Consider the following 23813-nt stretch of genomic DNA (forward strand, 5'->3'; position numbering starts at 1 on the left):
TTAAAATGATTACAATCGATATTTATTTACTTGGAAGTATGTACAGGACATACTGTTCAGTGGAAAAAATGTTAAAAATAGCTTATGGGGCTTCCCTGGTGGCGCAGTGGTTGACAGTCCGCCTGCCGATGCAGGGGACACAGGTTCGTGCCCCGGTCTGGGAAGATCCCACGTGCCGTGGAGCGGCTGGGCCCGTGAGCCATGGCCGCTGAGCCTGCGCGTCCGGAGCACACGGCCGCTGAGCCTGCGCGTCCGGAGCCTGTGCTCCGCAACAGGAGAGGCCACGACAGTGAGAGGCCCACTTACCGCCAAAAAAAAAAAAAAAGCTTATGATTTATTTATGATAAATTATACACAGGTTATCTGTGTGCCCAGAGACGTGTCTGAAACTACAGAAAACCAAAATGTTTGTCGTAGTTACCTCCGAATGGTTAGATTTTATGTAATTTTTTACTTGTCTCTTTGCTCTCCGTGAGATTTTAAAATATTTTGGTTGTTGTTTCTTTTTATGATGTGCATGGATCATTTTACGATGTTTTTCAAATCTGCTTTTCTTTTAAAGAAGTAGTGACAGAATACTTGCTCTTAAGGAATCTATCATCGCATTAGTGAGATGAAATGAACGCACAACAAGCGAAAGTAACAGGAGACATACCTTAGAAAGGCTTTAAGATGGGAGACAGTCAAGGTAAGTACTTTTAGAGGAGGAGATTAAGGAGGCTTCAGGGAGGCATGGAATATTTTTGTTACAGAAAACTTGAGCTGGAACTTTAAACACTGGTGGGACCAGAGCAGAAAGGACAGCATGGAAGTCATTTGCATTAAGAGGAATTCAAAACAACAGCATCCTAAGTTCATGGGAAAGGGGCACGGGGGAGGGCACATTAAACCAGGCACGTCTCTTCAGTAGATCCTCTAACTTCCTTCATTTTAACTGTCTTGAAAATTACAAGTGGTATTTACTCTGAATAGCACGAACATAAATTAAACAACACGAACAGGACATTTGACAGAGATTTGCATTTTTTCTTCTGAGGAGCTTGGATGCATTTTCTTCTTTTCAAAGTATAACCGAAAGCTTGGAGCTTAACTTTTACTTGGCCGATTGACTACATTCTACAGAGTTCTATGTCAAAGTTCATTTAAAATACCAAGGGCATTCTGTCTATTCATCTGAAGTCTCATTCCCAACCCTTAGCTCAAGAGTCATGACATCAGGACAACTGCAAAAGAGCCACAAAGCTGGATGCTCTCCCAATGTTCATTTACTGCATCTAATTTGCATAAATTGCAATTTTACTATCTTGCTCATTACATCCAGGACTTGTCACTATCCCTTTCGGTTTGTCTTGAAAGCATTCTTTCAACCAATGACTATTACAAAAAAGTTCTTTACTGGTAACATTTCAGGTACCTCCATGTATCTACCGCCAGACTTTCTGATCTTCAAAGAAGCAAAATTTAGCACAACTCTAAGATGGAGGGAAATGTGTGTACCCCTCCTAAAACTTTTATGACTCCACTGAATCAATGAATAAGAGGCCCTGTTCACTTCTGGCTCTGAGGTTGGTGGCCAAGGGCAAGAACAGATAAAAATTTAGAGAGCTAAGACCAAGTCCAAGATCATAACTAATAATAAACACATTGGTAAACCACGCCAGACACTTTCTCCAGGGTGAACACAAGGCTTCCCTTGCTTATGAGTTTACAATCAGTCTGTCTATGGACAACTGCCCACAAAGAATGTTTTCCAACAGAGAAACAGTAATGAATCAAGGGGATACAGAAGCAGGGCTCTACAGCCAACCAAAGCTGTTTGGCAAGCTGACCTAGGAATTCAAACTTCCCCTCCCCACGGGATCATGGGGATTTCCAACCCACTGGGGAATATGGCCAACTGGCACCTCATTCCTCTTCACCAAGGGAATGCCATGAAATACCTTCTGACAGATATTTTACATCACATGGTTCTGTTCTTTGCTAACCCTTACAAACAAAAAACTTAGCAAATAAAACTAACGTCATTCCCTTGTCTTCTGGGAGCCTAAAAACAAAATCCATTAAAGAGCTTCCAGAATAGAGGACACAACACAGGGAAAAGTACTTAAAACAAAACGCAATTGGATTCTATAGTCCCTATGCCTATCTAGGTAGTCAGTGAGAAAGGACACTTTACAAAAGCAATCTACCCTACTTCAAACCATATGTTTAAAAATGATCTCAAAATCGATCAAAGATCTAAGTGAAAAGAGCACAAACTACTAAAACTCTCAGAAGAAAACATTAGCATCAATCTCCGTGACCTTGGATTAGGCAACCGTTTCTTATAAAGCAAAAGCATAAGTAGCCAAAAGCAAAAATAGATAAACTGGACTTCAACAAAATTAAAAACTTTTGTGGTTCACAAGACACCACCAAGAAAGTGCAGAAATCTACAGAATGGGAGAGAATACTTGCAAATCATAACTGATAAGGAGTTCGTAATAAAGAACATTTAATACTCAATAATAAGACACATAATCCTTTTTTTAAGTGGCCAGAAAATAATGGGCAAAGGATCTGAAAAGATGTGTCTCCACAAATGATACACAAATGACCAATAAACACATAAGATCATCATCGTTAGCCATCAGAGAAATTCAAGTCAAAACTACAATGAGATACCACTGCACAGTTACTAGGATGGCTCAACTGTAAAAAAGATAAACAAGCATTAGAGAGAAATTAGAACTCTCATATACAGCTGGTGGGAATATAAAACCATAAGTGTAAAACTGGCAGTTCCTCAAATGTTAGACATACAGTTACACCCCATAACCCACTAATTCCACTCGTAGGTAGAGACCCACGAGAAATGAAAATATATATCCACGCAAAAATGTGTACACAAATGTTCACAGAAAAGCCAGAAAAAGGCAAACAACCCAAATGGCCATCAACTAATAAGTGAATAAATAAAATGGGACATAACCGTACCGTGGAATCTCATTCAGGAACACAATGAAGAATGCATGCTACAAAACGGATGAATCTTACAAACAACGCTAAGTGAAAGAAGCCAGTCACAAAAAGCCATTCCATTTATACGAAATGTCCGGAACAGGCAGGTCAATAGAGACAAAGTGCAGATTAGCCTAAGGCTGAGGGTGGAGCCTGGGGAAACGAGAGCGACGGCCAGTGGGTACAGTGCTCCTTCTCGGGGTGATGAAACTGTTCTAAACTCGACTGCGCTGATGGTTGCCCAACTCTGCTAATCTACTAAAAACCAATGGATTGAGCACTTCCAGCAGGTGAATTGTACGATACATGACTTATATCTCAATATATCATTTTTCTTTTAAAAAAAAAAAAAGCAATCTACATCAGGACAAACTTGGAGTACGCGAAGCTGTGCCCATACTTAGGATTTAATAGGAGAACATCTCCAGCTTTTCCCAGATTCTCAAGGGGTTAATGACCCAGCAGGGGGTAAGAAGCAGCGATCATTGGCTGAATGGCAATGAACAGCCTCCTTGTAAGGTTCTCTTCTTGTGGACACTGCCTTCTGTTTATCACTCTGAGAGGGACAGGAAGAGTATCCAGCACAAGAGAAGGTTCTCCTCTAATTCTTTTTTTTTTTAATTTCATGTTTTGGCATTTTTGTTAGCGTTAATCATTCCCTTCTCTGCCGTCTAATTTCATTAAGCACCTAAGTGTCTAGTGGACGCTAGACACTTGGATACGAACCTCTCCATAGCCATTACCTTCTTTACAATTCCTTTAATGTTTCCTATAATACAGTATTTAAGAACATAGTCTTTTGTGTTACACAGACACTTCTGTGTTCTCCTCCGGTTGTAACAGCACCCAAGCTGCAGTTACCACTTTCACAGCCCAGCTCTGGCTGAGCAGGTAAACAGCAATGATATACAGGAACAATGAAACACAAAGGAATCCTCAGAGAGAGGGGCCCTGTGTAAAACCTCCCAGTGCCAGTGAGGCTTCCACTACCCAAGGCTGTGTCCAAGAGTCAGAATTGCAAGAACAGCCCTATCTGGCTCTGCAACGGTGCTCGCTGACTTGTGGTAAGTTGTTTAAATTCTCTGAGCCTCATTTCTTTACCTCTAGGAAACGTCAAATGATAATACCTATCTCACAGGGGTTTTGGTGAAGGTGAAATTATATAACATGAGTATTTAGCATTACAGATGGCATGTAGTCAGCACTCAACAAGTGTTAGCCACTATTAATACTTTTGTTGATTTTTTTGTTTTTTCAAGATTTTTTTTTTAATGTGGACCATTTTGGAAGTCTTTATTGAATTTGTTACAATATTGCTTCTGTATTATGTTTTGGTTTTTTGGCCATGAGGCACGTGGAATCTTAGCTCCCCGACCACGGATTGATCCTGCACCCCCTGCATTGGAAGGTGAAGTCTTAACCACTGGACCGCCAGGGGAAGTCCCTGTTGATTTTAAGAGTGAGCTTTTGTTCCATTTACGGTCTAGTAAATGGAAATGCTTTTTTATGCAACAAAACTAAAAGTCAAATTTAATAAAATAACCAAAGAAGATTGGTCTGATTTCTCAATACCGTTAATAAAGCTTACTATGCATTGAGTGAATTTCAAACGTTCCATTTTCTAGAATTTCTTTTCAATTGTTTATTCAATTGACCAGGAGATCTCTCAGATTTGGAAAGGAGGGACAGAGTAAAGGAAACTAGAAATATTGAGCTACTTAAGCTCAACGTTTGGTTTGTTCACCTAAACATAGCACGTCTTAGCTAACCACTGACTACTGAGAACTTACAACTGATAAGCCATGGAAAAAAGAAAAATCAGGTGTCATTTCAATGGGCAACCAGAACAAATCCTTTACCAAATCCTGTACAAAAGCTTCAAGAACGACAATGATGTTTTGGATTCCAAGAACCCCAGCCAGGCCGCATATACCACCCTGACTCACTTGAGATAAGCCGTTTTGGACTCATACCTTGGGACAAGGCTATCGCCTCCACGGAGGGTGGTGGGATCTAGCTCAAAGATGGAGGAGATGTCATTGCCTTCGGGCACAGAGACCAGGGAGTACACCATCTTTTCTTGGGCGTTTCGCAACCTGCTCCGGGAGGCATCCTGATCAGAGTCCAGCTGAGGAGGAAAAGTCATCGCGTCAAGGATTGCACATGCCACGGCCTTCCCTCACTACAGTCACTGCACAGTCCACAGGAACAGGGAAGAAACAATAGTGAGCGTCAGTAGCTGGCAGGAGAAGCACCACCGTTTCAGAGCAGTCATCAAAGATGATATAGTTGGCCACCCACACCAAGAATGTTTACACTCTACCTCCTGGTGTTGCAATAAAAATGCTTAAGCAACGTGGGGTTGCATTACTAGCTCTCCACGGGCAGAGTGCTACTGGCGGTACATCCCGGTGCAGCGGTCGGGAGAAACTTCGCCTGTGGATTCTGTTATGGGCGGTCATATTAACCTACAGTGAAACTGTCTAGCACGAATATGATACAGCTACTTCCCAGGAGAAAAAAACAATGCAATGAAATAAACCTGAATCCAAGTGTTTGGAAGCAGCTACCCCCATGTGGCCAAGAAAAATATTTGAGAAGTCAGACTAGCCCTGAAAAAATGTTCCCAATTAATCAATTGCTGATGACAATTCAGGGGAAAAGGGGCCCCTCCTGCTACCTGAGGGATTTGGCTGAGACTGAAGAAAATCTCTGACAGTGAAGGCTGAAGAACAAGGATGAAAGCTTTCCCAAGAAACTGTAAAAACACATCTAGTCTCCAAAGGCCATCTGCCTAAGAAGACGGAAGCTGCACGCCGAGCCTAGCGCCTGCTCTGACAGGCTTCACAAGGTGGCTCTCCGCCGTGTGATCTAGACGGGATCATTTCTCATGTTTAGCATCCTTGCAAGATGACAATATCCACCTGTATGTACTAGGAAAATCACATTTCCCTTGTCTCTATCTTGCTTTGCTTAGGCTGAGGCCCTGCTTCCTTTCCAAATGCAATGGAGAAAAGAAAAGCAAATCTAACAGGCGAAGGAGAGAGCGTTAAGACAATGTCATTCCATGGGGCCTGAGTTCTAGGACTGTAGGCAACAGCTTGCTTTTTCAGTTCATCAGCAGCCCCAGCCTCTGTCTATTAAAAAAAAAAGGAAGGAAGGGAGGGAGCGACGGAAGAAAGAAAAGAAAATGCAAACAATTCTTCTGATACCCCAAACCTCTGTCTCCCCCCTCACACTCCCTCCTTCTCACACCCTGTAACCTCTGGCTAAACAAACCCCCGTTCGTCATTCCACCTACACTAACGTAAGACTCCACTGGAGAGGTTCAGGACAGCTCCAAGAGCTCAGCTCGGGAGAAAGTACTGTGAACAGAATGTGTCCTCTTCTAACCACTGTTACCTGTAAAGGGTTGCACACACCACTTTCAAAATAAGCCCTGCCCCGGTTCTGGTGTGAGACACGGGGCTCAGCTACAGACTGGCAGTTAAATTTCAGACCTGCCACACATCTGAAGAAAAATGCCAACTGCACTGAGTCCACGGCGTCTGGACTGTGACTGAGCAAGGCGCCCTCATCCTCCCGAGTGCAGTCGGCGCTTGCCATCTAGTGGGAGGAAAAGCACATGTGCAGAAGGCCGTCAGACAAGAGCCAGCCTCGGGTTGTTCTTTCTGTTCCTGTGGCGTCGAGCCCGTGGCTCAAGGGGGCTGCTGAATTTAGCAAGAGGAGAGCGACAAAGCCGAATGGGGTCCCAGGCAAAGCCACAGGCACTGGGTGCCAGTCTCAGGAAATACGCAACCAGTAAGCAGAGCATAAAGAGAGGCTTCCTCTCCCACACTCCCGAGTCTCCCAACCGAGAAGACCGTGAAGGGTGCAGGACCCTCCCAACGCTGACACCTTCCTCCCAGAGGCAGGAGCTGCGCTGCTGGCCTTGTGGGTGCGGGGTGAGCCTCCCCACCACACACACCCCTCCTCCACGCGAGGACCGCCACCCAAGCAACACCCCGAGTATCCGGAGCAACGCGACCCAGATCTGCAGCCAGACCCACTGGCACATGGCACTGCCCTGGCACGCAGAAGCACGAAAGAGTAGAAAGATGGCTGCACTCCCAGCGACCCTGAGGCCTGTGGCCAGTGAGGACCACGCTCTGCTTCTTCACCCGTCAAACAAAGATGGAGAGGCCTGTCCCAATCCCTTCGTGCAACTGCTGTGCAGCCCAGAGGAACTGTGGATGGAAAGGCACTGAAAATGGTAATCAGCCTTTGCAACTTACAAAAATGCCATTTATTAAGCGTTTACTATGGGCTAGGCACTTCATTTGCACAACATCTCACTTCGTCCTTACAACCAGCCCATTGTCCACAGCTACAGATGAGGGAATTCAGTCTCAGAGAGGGCAAGTAACGTGTCCAGAGTCACACAGCTCATAAGCGGTGGGTCCGCTATTCAAACCCAAGTCTGTCTCTCTCTGGCCCTACTTTTGATCACTGCATCCTTCCCCCTGCACTGCACGTGCCCGTCTTTCCCTCGCACGTGAACAGGCCAGGAGAGCAGTCCCGTTCCACACAGAATTCAAGGTTCACTCGGACATCAGCTCTCCCTGAAAGAAGCCATGGTTCTCCTTCAAAGTCATCTCTGAGGGGAGCCTTAGTCCCCCAGCAAGTCCAGCAACTAACGGTGGGACACCCTCAGCTAGAACTCTGCGTTTCTTCCGAAGCTAACATTCTGCCCAAACCTAATCAGAAGGTTCATGGCTGCTGCAGAATTCACAGCACTTTCGTTGACAATTACATTCTGTATTATCGCCACCCCAACTCCCTTCATTAATGTACCTATGTCAATGTCCAATTTTTTCAAAATCTTACGAAAAACAACACCCTCAATACCACCTAGCATATTCACCATCAAGATGTTCACATGGACACACAACGTCAAACAGAGCAGCAACCGTTTGGGTCTTTGTTAATCCTAGACCAGAATGAAGCACTCCACAAGAGAACTGCATGACTTACACCCATCATTTCCCTGTAACACAACCACTTCCCTCTTCAACCCGTAACTGTGGACACCTGAACCCCTAACCCAAGTGCCTCCCTATCAGCATTAATTGGCAACATGGCTTCCAAAGAAGGATCCAGCTGGCATTAAAATTCCAAACCACACAATAAGGTCTATTTCTGACGTTGCAGAAAGGACAGATGGTTAGACAACTGAGGGTCTAATCAGCGGTCATGCCTCATGTGCTACCTCCACACTCTAAATGACAGTGTCCACCTTATACACTCATTCCTTGAAGACATCCGAGTGAGTCATAGATTCAGGTCAACAGCAATGAGACACTGGCATGTAAAAGGCTGGCTTCTACAGCAACCATCACTGTCTCCAACCTAGCAGTATTCCAAGAGATACCGTGAACTTCTGCAACTCAGAGATGGAGACCCCTTGACTAAGCGCACAGAAAGAGCATCATGACCGACAGTCTCCTGGACCAACCAAGACACAAGGGGCTATGACTGCCCTCAAGGGAAGCACAGAACAAGATCCTCTGTTAAGGCAGCGTAAGCTCTCCCCTTCCCCAGCACTCAGTGACCACAGGGGCAGTTTCTTACATGGGGTTCCAGATCACATGTCCTCACCCTACCAGACGAAGACAAGAAGGCTCTTGTCCATACTTACTGAGGGCTGAAACTCCAGGCATTCTTCCTCAAAGTCAGGGTCTACCTGATGAAAAAGAATCATTAGGAAATTAAAACATCCATTGCTTTCTCAAGGACTTGGCCCCACTAGCAGGAGACTTCGAGGCCTGCGAATATCTTTGGACAGCTAAGAACTTCTCCCTTCCCTCTGTTCACGAAACCAGCATGCCACAATCACAACACACGTCACACGAGTACAACACACATGGAACAATCTACCAGTCACCGATAGACGGCTCTCAAATGTAGACAGAGGAACACAAAGAATCCACTAGCAAAGCAACAGTTAAAAGCCTGAAGTAAATAAAAGATCAGTATCCAGTGACTGATAATCCTGCTTATTTCTAGTTAGGAAAAAAAAAAAAAATGTCTGGCTTCCAGCAAGAACTGCATTCGCCCCAGGACATAACAGGTAATGCAACCACCATTGATCTTTGGCAAACCATGTCATCAACATTTCTCACAGCTGGTGGGCTGGGTCCATCATTTCCTATGGCTCCATTTTAAATTTCAACTTAGTCTTAATCTTCGGCTCTTCAATATTTCAAAACCATCAGTTCATACAAGTGTCAGGCATCCCAGGGGGGTTGGAACATTTAGATTCAGCCTTCCTTGGGGTCAGCTGCAGAAGCAACACTGACACCCAGGCATCACCTTGAAAATCTCTGAGCAGTCTCACCAGTGGTACCAGATGACAGGAGGTGTCCCTTGATGTACGGCTAGAATCTGGTATGAATATGCATCGTACATCTTCCAGCAGATCAGAGTAAAACTCAACATCTGTCGCACAGTAACACGGCTCCTTAATTTAATACAAAAACTAAAAGGGAAATTCCTCCCATCCTTCAGTGTTGAGTCTTGCCTTTCCTCAAAAACCCTTCACGGTCATTTAAAATACATTGCCTTGATTTTTTACATTCCTGTTAAGTAAAAGACCCTGTCTATTCCACTAAAGCTCTGAGTAACCAGGCTATATAAAATCACGTAATTCTTTACGGGTTTTAATGCTTCCAGCTTTACATACCGTGTTTCACTGCGGCCCAGTCTTGGTCATTCGTGTTAGGATCAGGGTTGGTAAATAAGATGCGGTGAGAGTAGTAAACAGAGCAAAATGGAAAGATCACCCTAAAACCCTGATTAGCATTATGTTTTTTAAGATCGATTCTCTTAGCCACTGTCAAATACAGCTGACCCTTGAACGATGCGGGAGTTAACACGCGTATAATTTATAGCTAGCCCTCCAAACCTGCGGCTCCCCATCTGCAGTTCTTCTGCATTCTCGGATTCAACCAGCCACACACCGCGTAGCACTGCAGTGTTTACTACTGAAAACTATCCACAGGTAAATGGACCCGTTCAGAGTTCAAACCCGCGTCGTTCAGAGTCAAATGTATACAGCACGGTATTATTAAATAAAGTCACCAGGATGGACATTACATTCCCACTACAGCATTATTTTCTAACTGACCTTCTCCCCACAGCTTGATCAGAATCCCTGTCAAATACTAAAATGTGTTCACGATTTTTGCCTCTTCTTGTCTATAAGCAGGGAAATGAGGTGGAAGGAAACAGAAAAGCAGAAGGAAAAGCTAGGTAACTGAGCATTACCCTCAGCCCCTAACTACTTAATGGCTATAGGTAAGTGAGGAAAGAGCAGTACATCATCCTTGAAAGAGAAAAGCTATGGGGCTGCCACTTACCTCTGCTGCTAAGTAATGCCCTGTAGCAAGATGCTTGAAACGGAAGAGGCTGTTCCAATATCCTGCTCCACCCCGACACGGGTCATGCTGGACCACCTGCAACAGGAGTGGAAGAAACGTCAATCCAAATGAGGGCGGCGCTGAATCTGAGACACCACCCAGAAGTCATAGTGCAGGAGCCGTATTTAAGCTGAAAAAAATCATTATCTTCCAACAAACGCGTAACAAGTACCATATGTATTGTTAAGCAATGTTTCTCCAAAGGAAAAAGAGTCCCCTAATTAACATGAAACGGTTGTAAGACAAAGTTCAGTGGTTTTCGGATTATTTGCCTTCATCACAAGGAAGAAGTTAAGATCCTGGACTTCATCCACAAAAGGCGAAACAAGCAGAAAAAAAAAGAATCTCATGGAAAACTGTAGCAATTTATCCATGCACTCATGCACTATAATACATCCACACGCCTGTGCTTTGAAACTGGACACTCACAGTGCCTGGGCCAATTCAGCCTACAAATAAATGTAACCGTAGCTTCCGTTCAAGATGGAATAACTGGCACTGGGAGTTGCTGCCATAAATAGACACCTCACACAATACATGAACACGCCATAGACAACGAGAAAACTGAGTAAGATACACAAAACAACTGGGTTCAGATGTTGGATGACAGGGAGCGCACAACTGTGATCTCTGAGGACAGGGAAATAAGGTGATCTCCACGACTGCTCCGGCTTTCCGCTGGGAGGTCCCCTCTCTGGACAGTGGCATCGAGAAGAAGTATTCAAGCAGAGGAAACCAGTCTCTCTGAGGCGAGGAGATATGTCAGAACTTAAGGAGGCTGAGGTGACTGGAATTTGTCAGGGCAGAATACAGAGCTCCCCAGAAAACGATTTCCAGAAATCTGCACAGGGGCCTCCTTTAGTCTTTGGCTAAATACCAAGCTGCGTATGTGTAAGGCGAGACCCCACAAGGCCAAATAAAAAACGAGAGGGTAGTCGTAAGCTCAACAATCCAGGAGTTCACACAGGACTAGGTGTTCTGATTCTAACAAGGAGAGGAGAGGCCGGTTGAACACCTGGGGCATTCAGTATCGATGTCAAAAGGCATCAAAAGGCATACCTTAGTAGCAGGGCTAGTCTAACCCTAAAAAATGCTACGGTACACTTGACCTAATGACGCTTTAAAACAAACCTCCAGAGGATCAAAGTGATCTACAAGTAACTTTCTTTGTCTGGCAAAACAAAATTCAATACTCTTTAAAGGAAGGCAACAGATCCAGAGAGTCAACAAAGGAGCATCACAACATTGGGCATATTGTCATAAAGCAGCGGACAGGCAAGAGTCAGGAAAACGCAGCCTGTCAGACAATATTGAATGACCCAGTATGTCCATGTGCTTGGTGGAGGCTAGAGACGTATGTAACAGTGACCGCCAAATTCTCCCCTTTTGATACATACCCACACATTTTGAGAAACTCAGTGGTTTCAAAGTAGGATAACTACACATACACACACTCACACATGCATCAAGACACATCATAATTAGGTGAACGTAAACCAGAAACAGAAAGAAAAAATTTTACAGTAGCTAGGGAAAAAAAGAGACACTATATGCAGGGAACAAAAGAAAAGAAAACCACTGAATTCACATCAGAAAGTAATGCGCGCAAGACAACAATGGGTGAACGCCTTCAAGTACAAAGAGAAATAACTGTCTATGTAAAATTCTACACTCAACAAAAAGATCTTTCATGAATGAAGGCCGTATGGAGAAACGAGAACCTTTAATACACTGCAGGTGGGGACATACAATAGTGCCTTCAAGACAGTCCGGCATTTCCTCAAAAGGTTAAACAAAGTAACCATGTGACCCACAATTCCACTCCTGAGAGAACTGAAACTCCTCACAGAAACTTGTGCAGGCATGTTCACAGCAGCATTATTCACAACAGCCGAAAAGCAGAAACAATCCAAATGCCCGTGAATAGTAAATAAAATATGGTATATCCATACAGTGGAACATTATTTGACAATAAAAAGAAATGAAATACAGATACGCATGGCAACATGGATAAACTTTGAAAACTTTATGCTAGGTAAGAGAAGTCAGGTACAAAGGACCACATATTGTAGGATACCATTTATATGAAATGTTCAACCTGGGCAAATCTATAGAGATAGAAAGTGGACCAGTTACCAGAGGTGGGGAGGGGCAAATCTGAAGAGAAATGAGCTGGGACTGCTATGGCTCAGGGATTCTTTTGGGTCAACTAAAAACCACTGAGAACTACACACTGTACATTTCTGAATTGTATCTCAATGAGGCTGTTATTTTCAAAGACGAAAAATAAGCTGATCTTTTTAAATGAAGGTGAAATAAAGATATTCACGGACAAATATAAAGTTGTTTTCTTGTCTTCAAATGAGAGCTGAGAGAATTGGCCAGTGGCAGACCTGCACTACAGAAATGATAAGGGAGTTTTTTAGGCTGAAGGAAAATGATTCCAGATGAAAACTCAAATCTACACCAAAAAAGGAAGAGCTGGAGATGATGACTATGTGGGTAAAAGACTCCTGTCCTCTCGTTTTTCCATGTTTTTAAAATGCAAGTGACTCCTTAAACAAGGCAAAAATAAAAATAAAAATGCACTATGGAGTTTATAGCATATATAGAATAAAATGCAAGAGAACATCACCACAAAGGACAGGAAGGGAGAAATAACGAAAACCCTAAATCATGACCAAAAATATAAAACACATGGTGTTGCCTTCCTTCTTTTATTTGGAAGGGACACTTAAGTTTCTAAAATCCTCAAGAAAATAAAAAAAGGAAGATGTTCAGTGTTTCCCTAGAGTATTCAGAGGGAAAATTGGCAGGGAACAGTTTTGGGGGGGAGTAAAAATTAGACAGCTGTTGCTTCTCAGACGATAAAATACAGAAGATGTTCTACAGTGGACTTCTGGGTTAAGTTAGTCCATACTGCAAAAACTCTCCCCAAAAGGTTGATACGTTTAATTCATTTCAATCAGTTTGTGAGTGAAGAAGACATGGTACTTGCTTTTAAGGTTCTAAAGTCAGTCACGGTGACTTCCGTAAGGTTCTGACATTTCTAATACTTTTTTCGTTTATGAATTAAGTCCCAAGTCCCTACAGCCTGGATATATTGCCCTTCAGGATCTGGTCTCCTAAAACAGTTTCTGTCTTATTCCGCGTGACTATCCTCTGTTCCTCATCAAATGAGGTTACTGAGTTCTAACCCAAGGTTGCCTCACATTTCCAATTCCACATTAGTATCTTATAGGAAGTGACTTACTCCATTCATCCCTTCCTTCTGAAATATAGGTCATCCCGTCAGCACCAGCTCAGATGCTACCTCCTTCAGGAAGTCTTCCTTAATCCCTTGCCCTCCCCCTCATCTACACATCCAGAGGACAGGGAATGTGCCTCTTTGTGCTTTGGGGGAGTAGATACTTCACCATCCAGTATCTTTCCATCCTATCACCAATGTGCACTCACCTACAGATTGTGATGGGTTAGGCACTTGATTACATATTGCTGTGATAGATAACTGAGCAAGGGAAAGAAAAAAGACAGAAGGAAGAGATGATCAGATGATCCAGAGAAAGAAATTTCCAACTTCAGTTGGGAGTTGGCTTCCGAGGTAGCTATTATTTTCCTCCACAGGAACATCTGGCATCCTTCGGATATGGCGTGATGTGTTTGTTTCTCTAAGTCATCCCAAGTCATCCATTGTTTTTGGAACAAGGTGGGTTTAAGTACCTGGATGTGACTTATTCCTACAAATCCATGAATCCTTTCTCCCTGCTTGCCCCACCCCATCCCTTACCTCCACCTCCCACAGGGCTTTTGAACTAGTCGCAGACGTGGCTGACTGCCGGCCGGTAGTTCTCAGGAAGACATGCTGCTTCTTCCTGTGCTCGTCACAGGTGAGAAACTTCTCCTGCTCGGCGTGGAACAGCCTCACCACGTCACCCTAAAAGTCAACACACGGAGGAATGAAGGAAAACGCATTTAAAAAGAGAACCAAAGAGGACCCAAGTGCTGCCCAGCCTGTAACGTATCAAACTTACCCCCTTTAATATGTCATCTTTGTTGTCACTCCATTTCATGAAAAGGACTATTTTCCAGCTGGTATTGCAGTTGACGGAATTGACCTAGAAAACAAATTAGTTATTATTTCACATACCCCTCAACAACTGTGGTTTCCTGTGCCCAAATGCCTTATTTCTGCGCAAGAAGCAAGGCTGTGCTTCAGCCCTCCAAGCCTAAAGACTGACATCATGAAGATCATAGAACTTGCAGACTCAATTGGCCTGACAGAAGTCTTCGGTAATAAATAGTTCATTTGTACCAGTCAGTATGTATGCTGCAACTCCGGCTAACAGAACCAAGCTTCCTGCCCCCCTGGAATGATATCTTCTTCTTCTTCTTTTTTTTCCCCCAAGTCTCTTGTACTATAGCCAGAACGTAAAGGCCCAGTGAAAACAAGTATGTATAAAATGAGATGAGCTACAAAGGCAAAAAAAAAAAGTCCAACGTATACATCCTAAAATGTTAATGATATAGCCATTGTTTGTACACGAAATATATGCCAGGCACTGGGCTAACATTCACTAATATATTTTATCCTCAGCAACACCCTAAAAAATAGCAATAACCATCATGCCCATTTCAGAGGTAGGAAAACTGATGCCCAGGGAGACTGGTTAATGAACCTACAGTCACAAAGGTAGGGAAGGGCAGATTCAGGATTTGAATCCGTATCTGTCTGTTTCCAGAGCTTGTGTCCTCCAAACAAACATCAGGCAAACATTTATGTCACCATCAAGTTATTGCCCTTGTGTCCTAAAATTGCCAATTAAGTTAAGTAGATGTACTGCCAAAAGTAAGATGTCACTCTCACAGGGCTGCCGATGGCCGGCAGTGTCCCCTTCTTATGAATTAGCAAAAGACACACTCTTTAGGGAGACCAATTAGAAAAGGGTACCCCTCTGGCCAAAAACACTTGGTAAAGGGGGCCCTTCTCTCGTTAAAGAAATTAGAAAACAATCCCCCAGGGATACAAAGCTTAGCAAACTGAGCCCTCAGGTGACATCAGCCCCCACCCAATGAACAGGCTTATATAACCTCACGCGGCAGGCCTGGCTCTCGGTTTGTTCCCCTGCAGAATCGGTACACTGCCCCGAGTCACCACTCAAGTCGCCGTGATCACACACATGCTCTGGCCCCAGGAAGCTTTGCTCCTGCAGCATACGCCTGCCCACAAGCCATAACTTCATTTCCCTTACCTCGTTGCAGCCCGGGTTATCCACCAGCTGATGACTGCTGGCATGTAAGGGCTGGCCAGCATTCACGGGGTTCAGAACGACCTTGTCACCTATGACCACCTGGAAAGGAAAGGACCAATAGAGCATTTCACAAAACAGGTCAGGACTGCAGACTGACCAGTGGCTAGCTCTGGCAGGAGCTGTAAGAGCCTGCATAGAAGGCGGCCCAGCTTCCAGCAAGTAGAATGATACAGCACAAATGCACAATTAACTCAGCTCAATATTCTATCATTACCTAAACGGGAAAAGAATTTGGAAAAGAATGGATACTTGTATGGGTATAACTAAATCACTTTGCTATACACCTGTAACTAACACATCACTGTTAATCAACTATACTCCAATATAAAATTAAAAATTTTTAATATATAAAGAATGGAATTTCAAAAAAAATTAAAAATTAAAAAAAGATTTTAAAACCCCAAAGCCTGACCCTGACCAGGAAGGGGTGATGTTCACAAGCCTAAGGGTAAATTTTTGCCCACAGCTGTCAATGATTATCCAAAGGCGATCTCCAAGTCAGTCCAGAGCAGAAAGAAAAAAAATCGTATCTTCGTTTGCTTCAGTTAAGGCACTTGTACAAATAAGCTCTAACTAAATTTTAGGAGTAGAAGCAGATTATTGCCTGAAGTAAGTCTTTATCTTTGAAAGAATAAAGCTATAAGTTTGTATTTCTAAAGCAAAGGCTTTTATACTCTTTTGAAAAGTCGTATTAAGAAATACGTTTTCTATTACGACTCAGTCATACATACAGACTCATGTGGCTATAAGTGTATATGTATGTATGTGTATATACATATATGCATGTATATATAGAAAGATATAGAGATGTCTGTTTATCTAAAAAAAAAAGTCACCCCCCCCAAACAATCTTATCCCCATTATGTTTAACACAGCTTGATACTGCCTATTCTATTCCACTTTCTAAAATGAGAGTCCCAAGCTACTAAATTGATCTCTTGGCCCATGAGTCGATGAATACCTGTCCTTTGAAAGACACTATTCTACAAGTATTCAAGTCCATCTTACTTTCTCAACTAAGGCACAGCTAAACAGGTAAGCTTAAAGGACAGGAAAGCACAGGGCTTGCAAAAATGAAGTTCAGAGCAAAGCACCCTTGTCTTTTATTATGGGAGTGGAAGGAAGAAGAATAGAAAGGATGGTTTCCTAAGATGTAAAACACACCTATTCTCAGTTTGATACATTTGGGGAACACATACAACTAAATTTTCTCCAACTCAAAATATATGCAAGTTAAATATGTCAAAAAACCCAACCCTTTAGGTGAAACCTAAGCTTTACTGGGCTTATTCTTCTATACTCAGTTGACGATCACTATGCAGTGTACACCCGCTGCGAGGGGGCTGCTCAGGTACTGGATGCTTCACGTATACCGTACAGACTTTAATATGCACACAAACATATAAAGTGAAACATATTTAAACCATCCAAAGCTTGTATACTTAAATATTAAAAAATGGGAAAACCCAGTTTCAGGTGAAGGCAAGTTAAGCTTTTTGACAAGATTTCACACTATTTAAATACATATTTCTTTTTGGTAGAAAACAACTATTTCAGAATCTTAACGAGGTTGGAAATACAGCTGATAGTATTTAAACATAGTCACTGTTAAGTATATGCCCACATAATGACTTACTAAGGTAGCTAATAAGTATCAGAACTGTTCTAAGTCACCTGGAAAGGATTTCTGGGGCTTTATAACTTAACGACCCCTCAGGAGAGGAGCCAGCTTGGGACCAACCACAGTCATTGAAATGGAAGAGCCTGCAGAGTTATCAACAAAGAGCAGCTGAGGATAATCCTAAAATCCACTCTCCTTCCCTGATCTATCTACTTCCTTTCCATCCTTCTGTCCTAACTTTATTTCCGCAATAGACAAGCATTTCTTTTCCACTACTGATCTAGAAGGACAGGGACACTCCCCAGGACACTCATACATGATAGCTGCTTTTGTGGTAAAGTTACTCAAGTAATGGGCTGCACATATGATTTTTTTCAGAAGCCCAGTAGGAAAAAAACAGAGCTACTGTATTTAGGTCACATTGCTCTCCAAACTTCCCTGTTTCCCAAACACTGGTTTCCATAGCGACTTCCTTCTCCTCATACGGGATAAGCCTCTGGCTCCAACTTTAAATTTCTCTTAGTTGACTCTAGTGTACAGTTATGGTTGGAGGCCTGGCACGGAGCACGCCCTGGGCTGGGCATGTGCACTTACACTGTCTCCGATGGATCGCAGCTTGTAGAATGGCTGAATGTAAAACCAGGACCCTTCGTTGCCAGCCTCGTCCAACGTTACTCTCATGGCATTCTTCTCCAGCAGAGCTGGAAGCCTCTTATTCACTGTTAGGTATTTATTACTTTTCAAATGCAAGAGCTGAAAACCACCAAGAGAATAAGGTGAGTGTCAGCACGTCTCCGAATCTCTACATTTCTCTCTCAGTCATATAAGATATGTATCAAACACTCCTCCCACCACTGAGCCACCTGTGAAGTTAGAGAACCACAGAAGTGGTTAAGGCAGGGAATGATTAGAAAAGAAGGAAGACCAAAGGGAGCAGAAGGAGAAGGAAGAGGAGAAGACGTTTCTTTCCCCCAACACAGCCCTGGACAAGGTAGGTGTCGCTCAGGTCAAGTGCACCATCAGCTAGGAACATCACCCTGCCATTGGTTAGCGGCAAGGGGTCTAACCCCAGGTAAAGGGACTAAAGAACTGCAGTCTGAATATGCCCTGACATGAAGGTGGAGCTAAGGAAGGGCACTTTTGAACAAGAGAGACAGTTCAATTTAATAAGTGACCCCATTAGGGGACTGTCAATTCACTTGGAAAAAACATGGCTGCTGTGGATTTCCACCTTGAATTTCTAAGCACTCTGTTCTTAATTCTTGTGTAACGGTTACATGAAGGGGCTGGAAAGATGGAAGATCTAGATGCGAAACGTCTCATAGTAAGTCTAGACCAGGAAGAGCTGACCAAGGCTTCCCAACTCAACAGGCTGTAAGAGAAGATGGAGGGGAATATGAAAGACCGTCCAATCCCTGGAGAAATGATAAAACTAGCATGGGACACCACCTCCAACTGCCAGTATCTCCCTTTTCAGGTTAACGGATACAGTTTCTAGAACACTCCTAGGAGGCCCACAAATCTTCTTGTCTGATCTGTAAGTCCCTGACATCCCCTGGCCATGATACATAAGGCAATGCCTTCCCAAGCTTCCGTGGTACTCTGATGAGGAGTACCTCTGATCTTCCATGCACCTCTCCAAGGGCTGGACTTAGCTGGCTTATAACCTGGCATTACCTACAGGTGATGCTCAAGATCTAGGCTGGGAAAATAAGAAATATTAGGTAATAAGTATTCACAGCATACTCTGTGACAGGTACCTCTCAATCATCCTAGGCCGTACATACCATTATTATTCCCATTCTGCTACTGAGCCAGCTGAAGCATGGCAAGAATTCTTGCCCAATATCTAACAGGAAAAAAAGTGGGAAGGAACTCCTTTGTCATTTGTAAAGTTAATATTAGTATTAGTAAAGAGAGACAAATTAGGAGTTTGGGATTAACATATACACACTATTCTATATATAAAATAGATGAACAACAAGGACCTACGGTATAGCACAGGGAACTATATTCAATATCTTGTAATAACCTATAATGCAAAAAATCTGGAAAAGAATAGATATATGCACATATGTATAACTAAACCACTTTGCTATATACCTGAAACTAACACAACATTGTAAGTTAACTATACTTCAATTTTTAAAAATGGTTAAAAAAAAGCCACATTTGGCACTGGACTTCTTCACACAGTTTTCTGCAAGGATAGACCTAGGTGGATTTTTTTTTTTTTTTTTAGCAAAACCTGTTGTAGCTGTTTCTTAAATTGTGTTTTATCCTGTCAAATCTGAAAGTACCAGATATAAACAAGTAAACCTCACAACCCGTGAGGTAAGACATGAGACCTATCATCAAATATTCTACCTGAAGGTACAGAATTGCTCTTCTTACTTCTGGCGACCAGCTCTTGAACCAATTTTTACCAAATATGAAGAACTTTCAAGCAATGCAAGTTAGGCAAAAGCGCAACAGCCAGGCTCCTCTTCAGACAGGGAGCCTCCCATCTAAAAAATGTGGACAGATTTTAAATTAACAGTACAGGGGAGAGAAGTGGACCCTTGCACTGAGAGAGAACCAACTAAAAGCCCAAGAGTCCAGCCCACATCACAAGAAATGCTAGACCTTTTGCAATAAACTGGCTGTGTCCACAGAGTCCTATCTGTCCAAACCGGGTTTCGTGTGCTTGTTTTTCGATTCACTCTTTGTAAAGCTTCAGCTCCACGACAGAACAGCGGCTTTGACCCACCTGGATCACATTGCCATACTGGATCACGGTCCCCAGCAACTTCCTGTTTTCTGTCTCATTCTGCTTCTTTTCCAAGTCTGCGGCATGCTGTACATAGAGGAGGAAGATTGGTCACAAAGAGGAAACAATGGGTTAAAGATTTCTCTGCCGCAGGGCAAAAGCAATATAGCCAGTTCATACAAGAACCACAAAAATAAGCAAATACCTAAGTACACTCTGAGGCTAAGTGCAATGAGTAAGGGGTTCAAGAAACCAACCCACTATGCCTTGTTTGCTGGCCTTCTTGGCTTTTCAAACATGTATTCGATTTTTAAGGAATTCATGGACATCTGGTTAGGGTGAGATTAAGTCACAAGCTTATGTATTTTTAAAGAAAATAGGGTAGGGTTGGAAGGGAATTTGCATAGCCCTTTTATGATTTGTACAGGTCTTCTTAATAGCTTTGGAGTAAAATAAAACAGGATTTAAATACTGGTTTTGTGACCTGGAATGTGTTAGTTAACATCTTTGCAAGCCTCAGTTTCCTCTTTTGTAAAATGAAAATAAAAATAGTACCTTCACCTCACAGGAATCACACAGCACGGTATCTCATCATCGTGGCATTCATGGAGTGTTAGTTATTATTGTTACATACCAATTATAATTTATTTAATTTTCACAGTAGTTCCCTGAGGAGAAGATCATTATCTCAATTTAATAAAGAAGAAACAGACTCAGAGAGATGAAAAAGTTTGGTCGACACTGCATAGCTAGTTGAGTGGGTACAAAAGGAGCACTGTTTTCTCTATTACTGTGTATATTTGAAATTTTGCTTAATAATGTCTTTTTTTTAAATTACATATCTATTAATTAAGTAAGAGACAATCCTCAAACCCACATCTGGGTTAACTCCAGATTTACACATTCACAAACGAGGCTGGAGATATAATATAGTAACTAGCACAGCTCTGGCGGGCCAGGGAACATGGTAAATCCAAATAGAGGGTTCCCATAACAGTTTGCCAAGGCCACCAACCCGCACAGTCATTTTTCCTTCGTTCACCTGTGTAGCTCTGCAAGTCTGTTAGCATATTATAACCACACTCAAGGGGAACTAGTTTCATCCTAGGCAATTAAACTGCCGTTCCAATCTCTGATTCCCAAACCCAGACTAAGTAAAACAAAAGAAAAATAATGGAAGAAATACGGCATCTAATCTGATGGGTGACAGAAGCATGATGATGACCAATGATGTACTTCAGAATCGCTTCCAATGTTCTCTTCGTAGAGTCTCCCCTTGCCTTGAGGCAAGATGCTACCAGATGCCAGTGGGTTAATGGGCTTCTTTCCCAGGGAACACGTCCGCATTTCCACACAACCCTTCTGGACTTGGTCATGGTTCCACCACAGACCAGCTTTATCATCTTGGCCAGGTTGTTTAATCTCACCAAGCCTCACTCAGCATTCTCATCCACAAAATGAGGACAATACAAGCCTTTTTTCCCCTTAATCATAGAGATTACAGAAAATGCATACCAGACACAAAACAGGCATTCAATAAATTTTAACCATTGTTATACACAAGTTTCTGTAACTAAGAAACGTTCTAATGAAAATTTCAAAAGGTGAACTAAGGTGGGTGGGTGAAGAATCTTTCAGTTTCCTTCAAATTCAGCATTCGCTCCACCTTTACCTGGAGTATAGGTATTTTTAGGAAGGAACATCTTTTGAGAAAAATAAGCTGCAGGAAGCAATCCTAGACTAAAAAGAAACCACATTTATAGGAGGGTAAGGATTTGCCTAAGTTTGTGTGGCTGACTGCAAGTTTGTAGCATGTGTCTCAACCCCTTAAAACAATGGTCTATTCAGAGGCTTCCCTCTTTCTCTTTTGGAATTAGTTACCAGTCTGCTATTCTCAGTTACAAAAAGGTAATATCCACTGGGTTCAAGACACATCCAGAAATAATACAGCGCAGACACCATGGCAATCCTTGGCATCCAAACCGCCCTAGGCATGGCTCTCCCCAACTCTCTCTTCCCCTCCATAAACACCTTCCCATTCCCCTCCTCCCACCTCCGTTCTCCCTATTTTCATGCCTGAGCTGTACCCTATCCAAAGAGCTCTACAGTACCCACAGGTTCTCCAGGTAGTTTAAAAAAAAAAATACACTGGACTGCATCCACTTGGAAGGCAGGTTTATACTTTGCAGAGAGCCACTTATTCTTTCTGCTAAGCAGTTCTCAGCTAATAAGGACAGGAAAGTTGAGAAAGCAAAAAAATGTCAAAGGTGGGGGGAATCAAGGAATTCAGTAAAATAAAACATTTTCCAACAAACAAATACAAATTTTCTCTGCTCGAGACACCACACCAAAAGGATTCACCTTGAGAAAATTATAAAGTAGTGTTTCTTGAACTTAAATGATATAAGGGCTCCTGTTTAAGAGGGAAAATTCTCATGGGTATTCCTGTTACTCTCAAGAATTTCCAGTGGCTTCAATCTAAGAAATATTCATTTAAAATATTAAGTTCCTACCTACGCTCAGACTAAGTACACAAGTGGTAATCCAGTGGTCACTGGCATATCTAAAAGGAAATGTCAGATTAGTCACCAAGGAGACACATATTTCATAGTTAAGACTAAACACCAGCAGCTCTAAAGATTAAAGGTCATTCGTGTACAAACATACAAAAGATAAAATTAGAACAGAAAATACACAACTGGAGAATAAATATCTAAGAATATCAAATATCACATCTAAAAACTCCATTAAAAGGTTTAATGATGACCAAGCCTACATATAACTACTAAACAAACATTCCACTCATTAAGCTTACGGACCATTCTAAGAATTCACTTTTCCTATACGCACTCTTTGTTTAAGGAGAAAACTCTCCCACTCACTTCACCTTTTACTAAGTGTACAAATACTATATATATGTTCATTTGAGTTCACAAATCAGTCTTTAGATAACTCCTCCACAAAACCAAATTTGTTCCCTTCCCCCAGTTTTACTGATATAACTGACATATAATTGGGCTTTCAGGAAAAAAAGAATTCATCATGATTTTTAGTTCAAAAGGCTGATAAAAAAGGAAGTAAAACTAACACATTTTAAATCAACTATACTCCAATAAAAATTAATTTAAAAAATAAAATTAAAAAAAAGGAAGGACAGTACAGACAATACCTGGGCCCACTGATCAAGGCTACTTTCACCCTTGAAAAAATTAAATCTGGTCTATTAAATCCCTCAAGTATATTCTAAAGAGGAGCCCACACTGTAAGACAGTGAATTTGGGGCTTCCCTGGTGGCGCAGTGGTTGAGTCCGCCTGCCGATGCAGGGGACACGGGTTCGTGCTCCGGTCCAGGAAGATCCCACATGCCGCGGAGCGGCTGGGCCCGTGAGCCATGGCCGCTGAACCTGCGCGTCTGGAGCCTGTGCTCCGCAACGGGAGAGGCCACAACAGTGAGAGGCCCGTGTACCGCAAAAAAAAAAGACACTGAATTTGTATAACCTTTCTGAAGAATAATCCAGCAATATCTACCAAAAAGTTGTTAACACGCGTAACTTTGATTTAGCAATCCCATTTCTAGGAGTTTCTCTAAGATAATCTGGCATGTGCACAAGGCCATAACCATCATTTATTTTTGGGGCGAATGGCAAAAACTGTCAGAATCCTAAATACCTCCTCCC

General features: G+C 42.6%; 1 protein-coding gene across 1 annotated transcript in view; it reads right to left on the minus strand.

Moving 5' to 3' along the window:
- Window positions 1-23813, minus strand: part of ITPR1 (inositol 1,4,5-trisphosphate receptor type 1) — a 324061-nt gene that overhangs the window by 178022 nt on the left and 122226 nt on the right. Inside the window, exons 6-13 of the mRNA XM_024747000.1 lie at window positions 20137-20223; window positions 17982-18140; window positions 15707-15805; window positions 14489-14572; window positions 14245-14391; window positions 10398-10493; window positions 8678-8722; window positions 4974-5128 (exon numbers count right to left, since the gene is read on the minus strand). Coding sequence (XP_024602768.1) covers window positions 4974-5128; window positions 8678-8722; window positions 10398-10493; window positions 14245-14391; window positions 14489-14572; window positions 15707-15805; window positions 17982-18140; window positions 20137-20223 — 872 coding nt within the window. The remainder of the gene's footprint in view (window positions 1-4973; window positions 5129-8677; window positions 8723-10397; window positions 10494-14244; window positions 14392-14488; window positions 14573-15706; window positions 15806-17981; window positions 18141-20136; window positions 20224-23813) is intronic.

The sequence above is a fragment of the Neophocaena asiaeorientalis genome, unplaced genomic scaffold (genome assembly GCF_003031525.2).
Source record: "Neophocaena asiaeorientalis asiaeorientalis breed wild unplaced genomic scaffold, Neophocaena_asiaeorientalis_V1.1 scaffold130, whole genome shotgun sequence".
NCBI classification, from domain to species: Eukaryota; Metazoa; Chordata; class Mammalia; order Artiodactyla; family Phocoenidae; genus Neophocaena; species Neophocaena asiaeorientalis.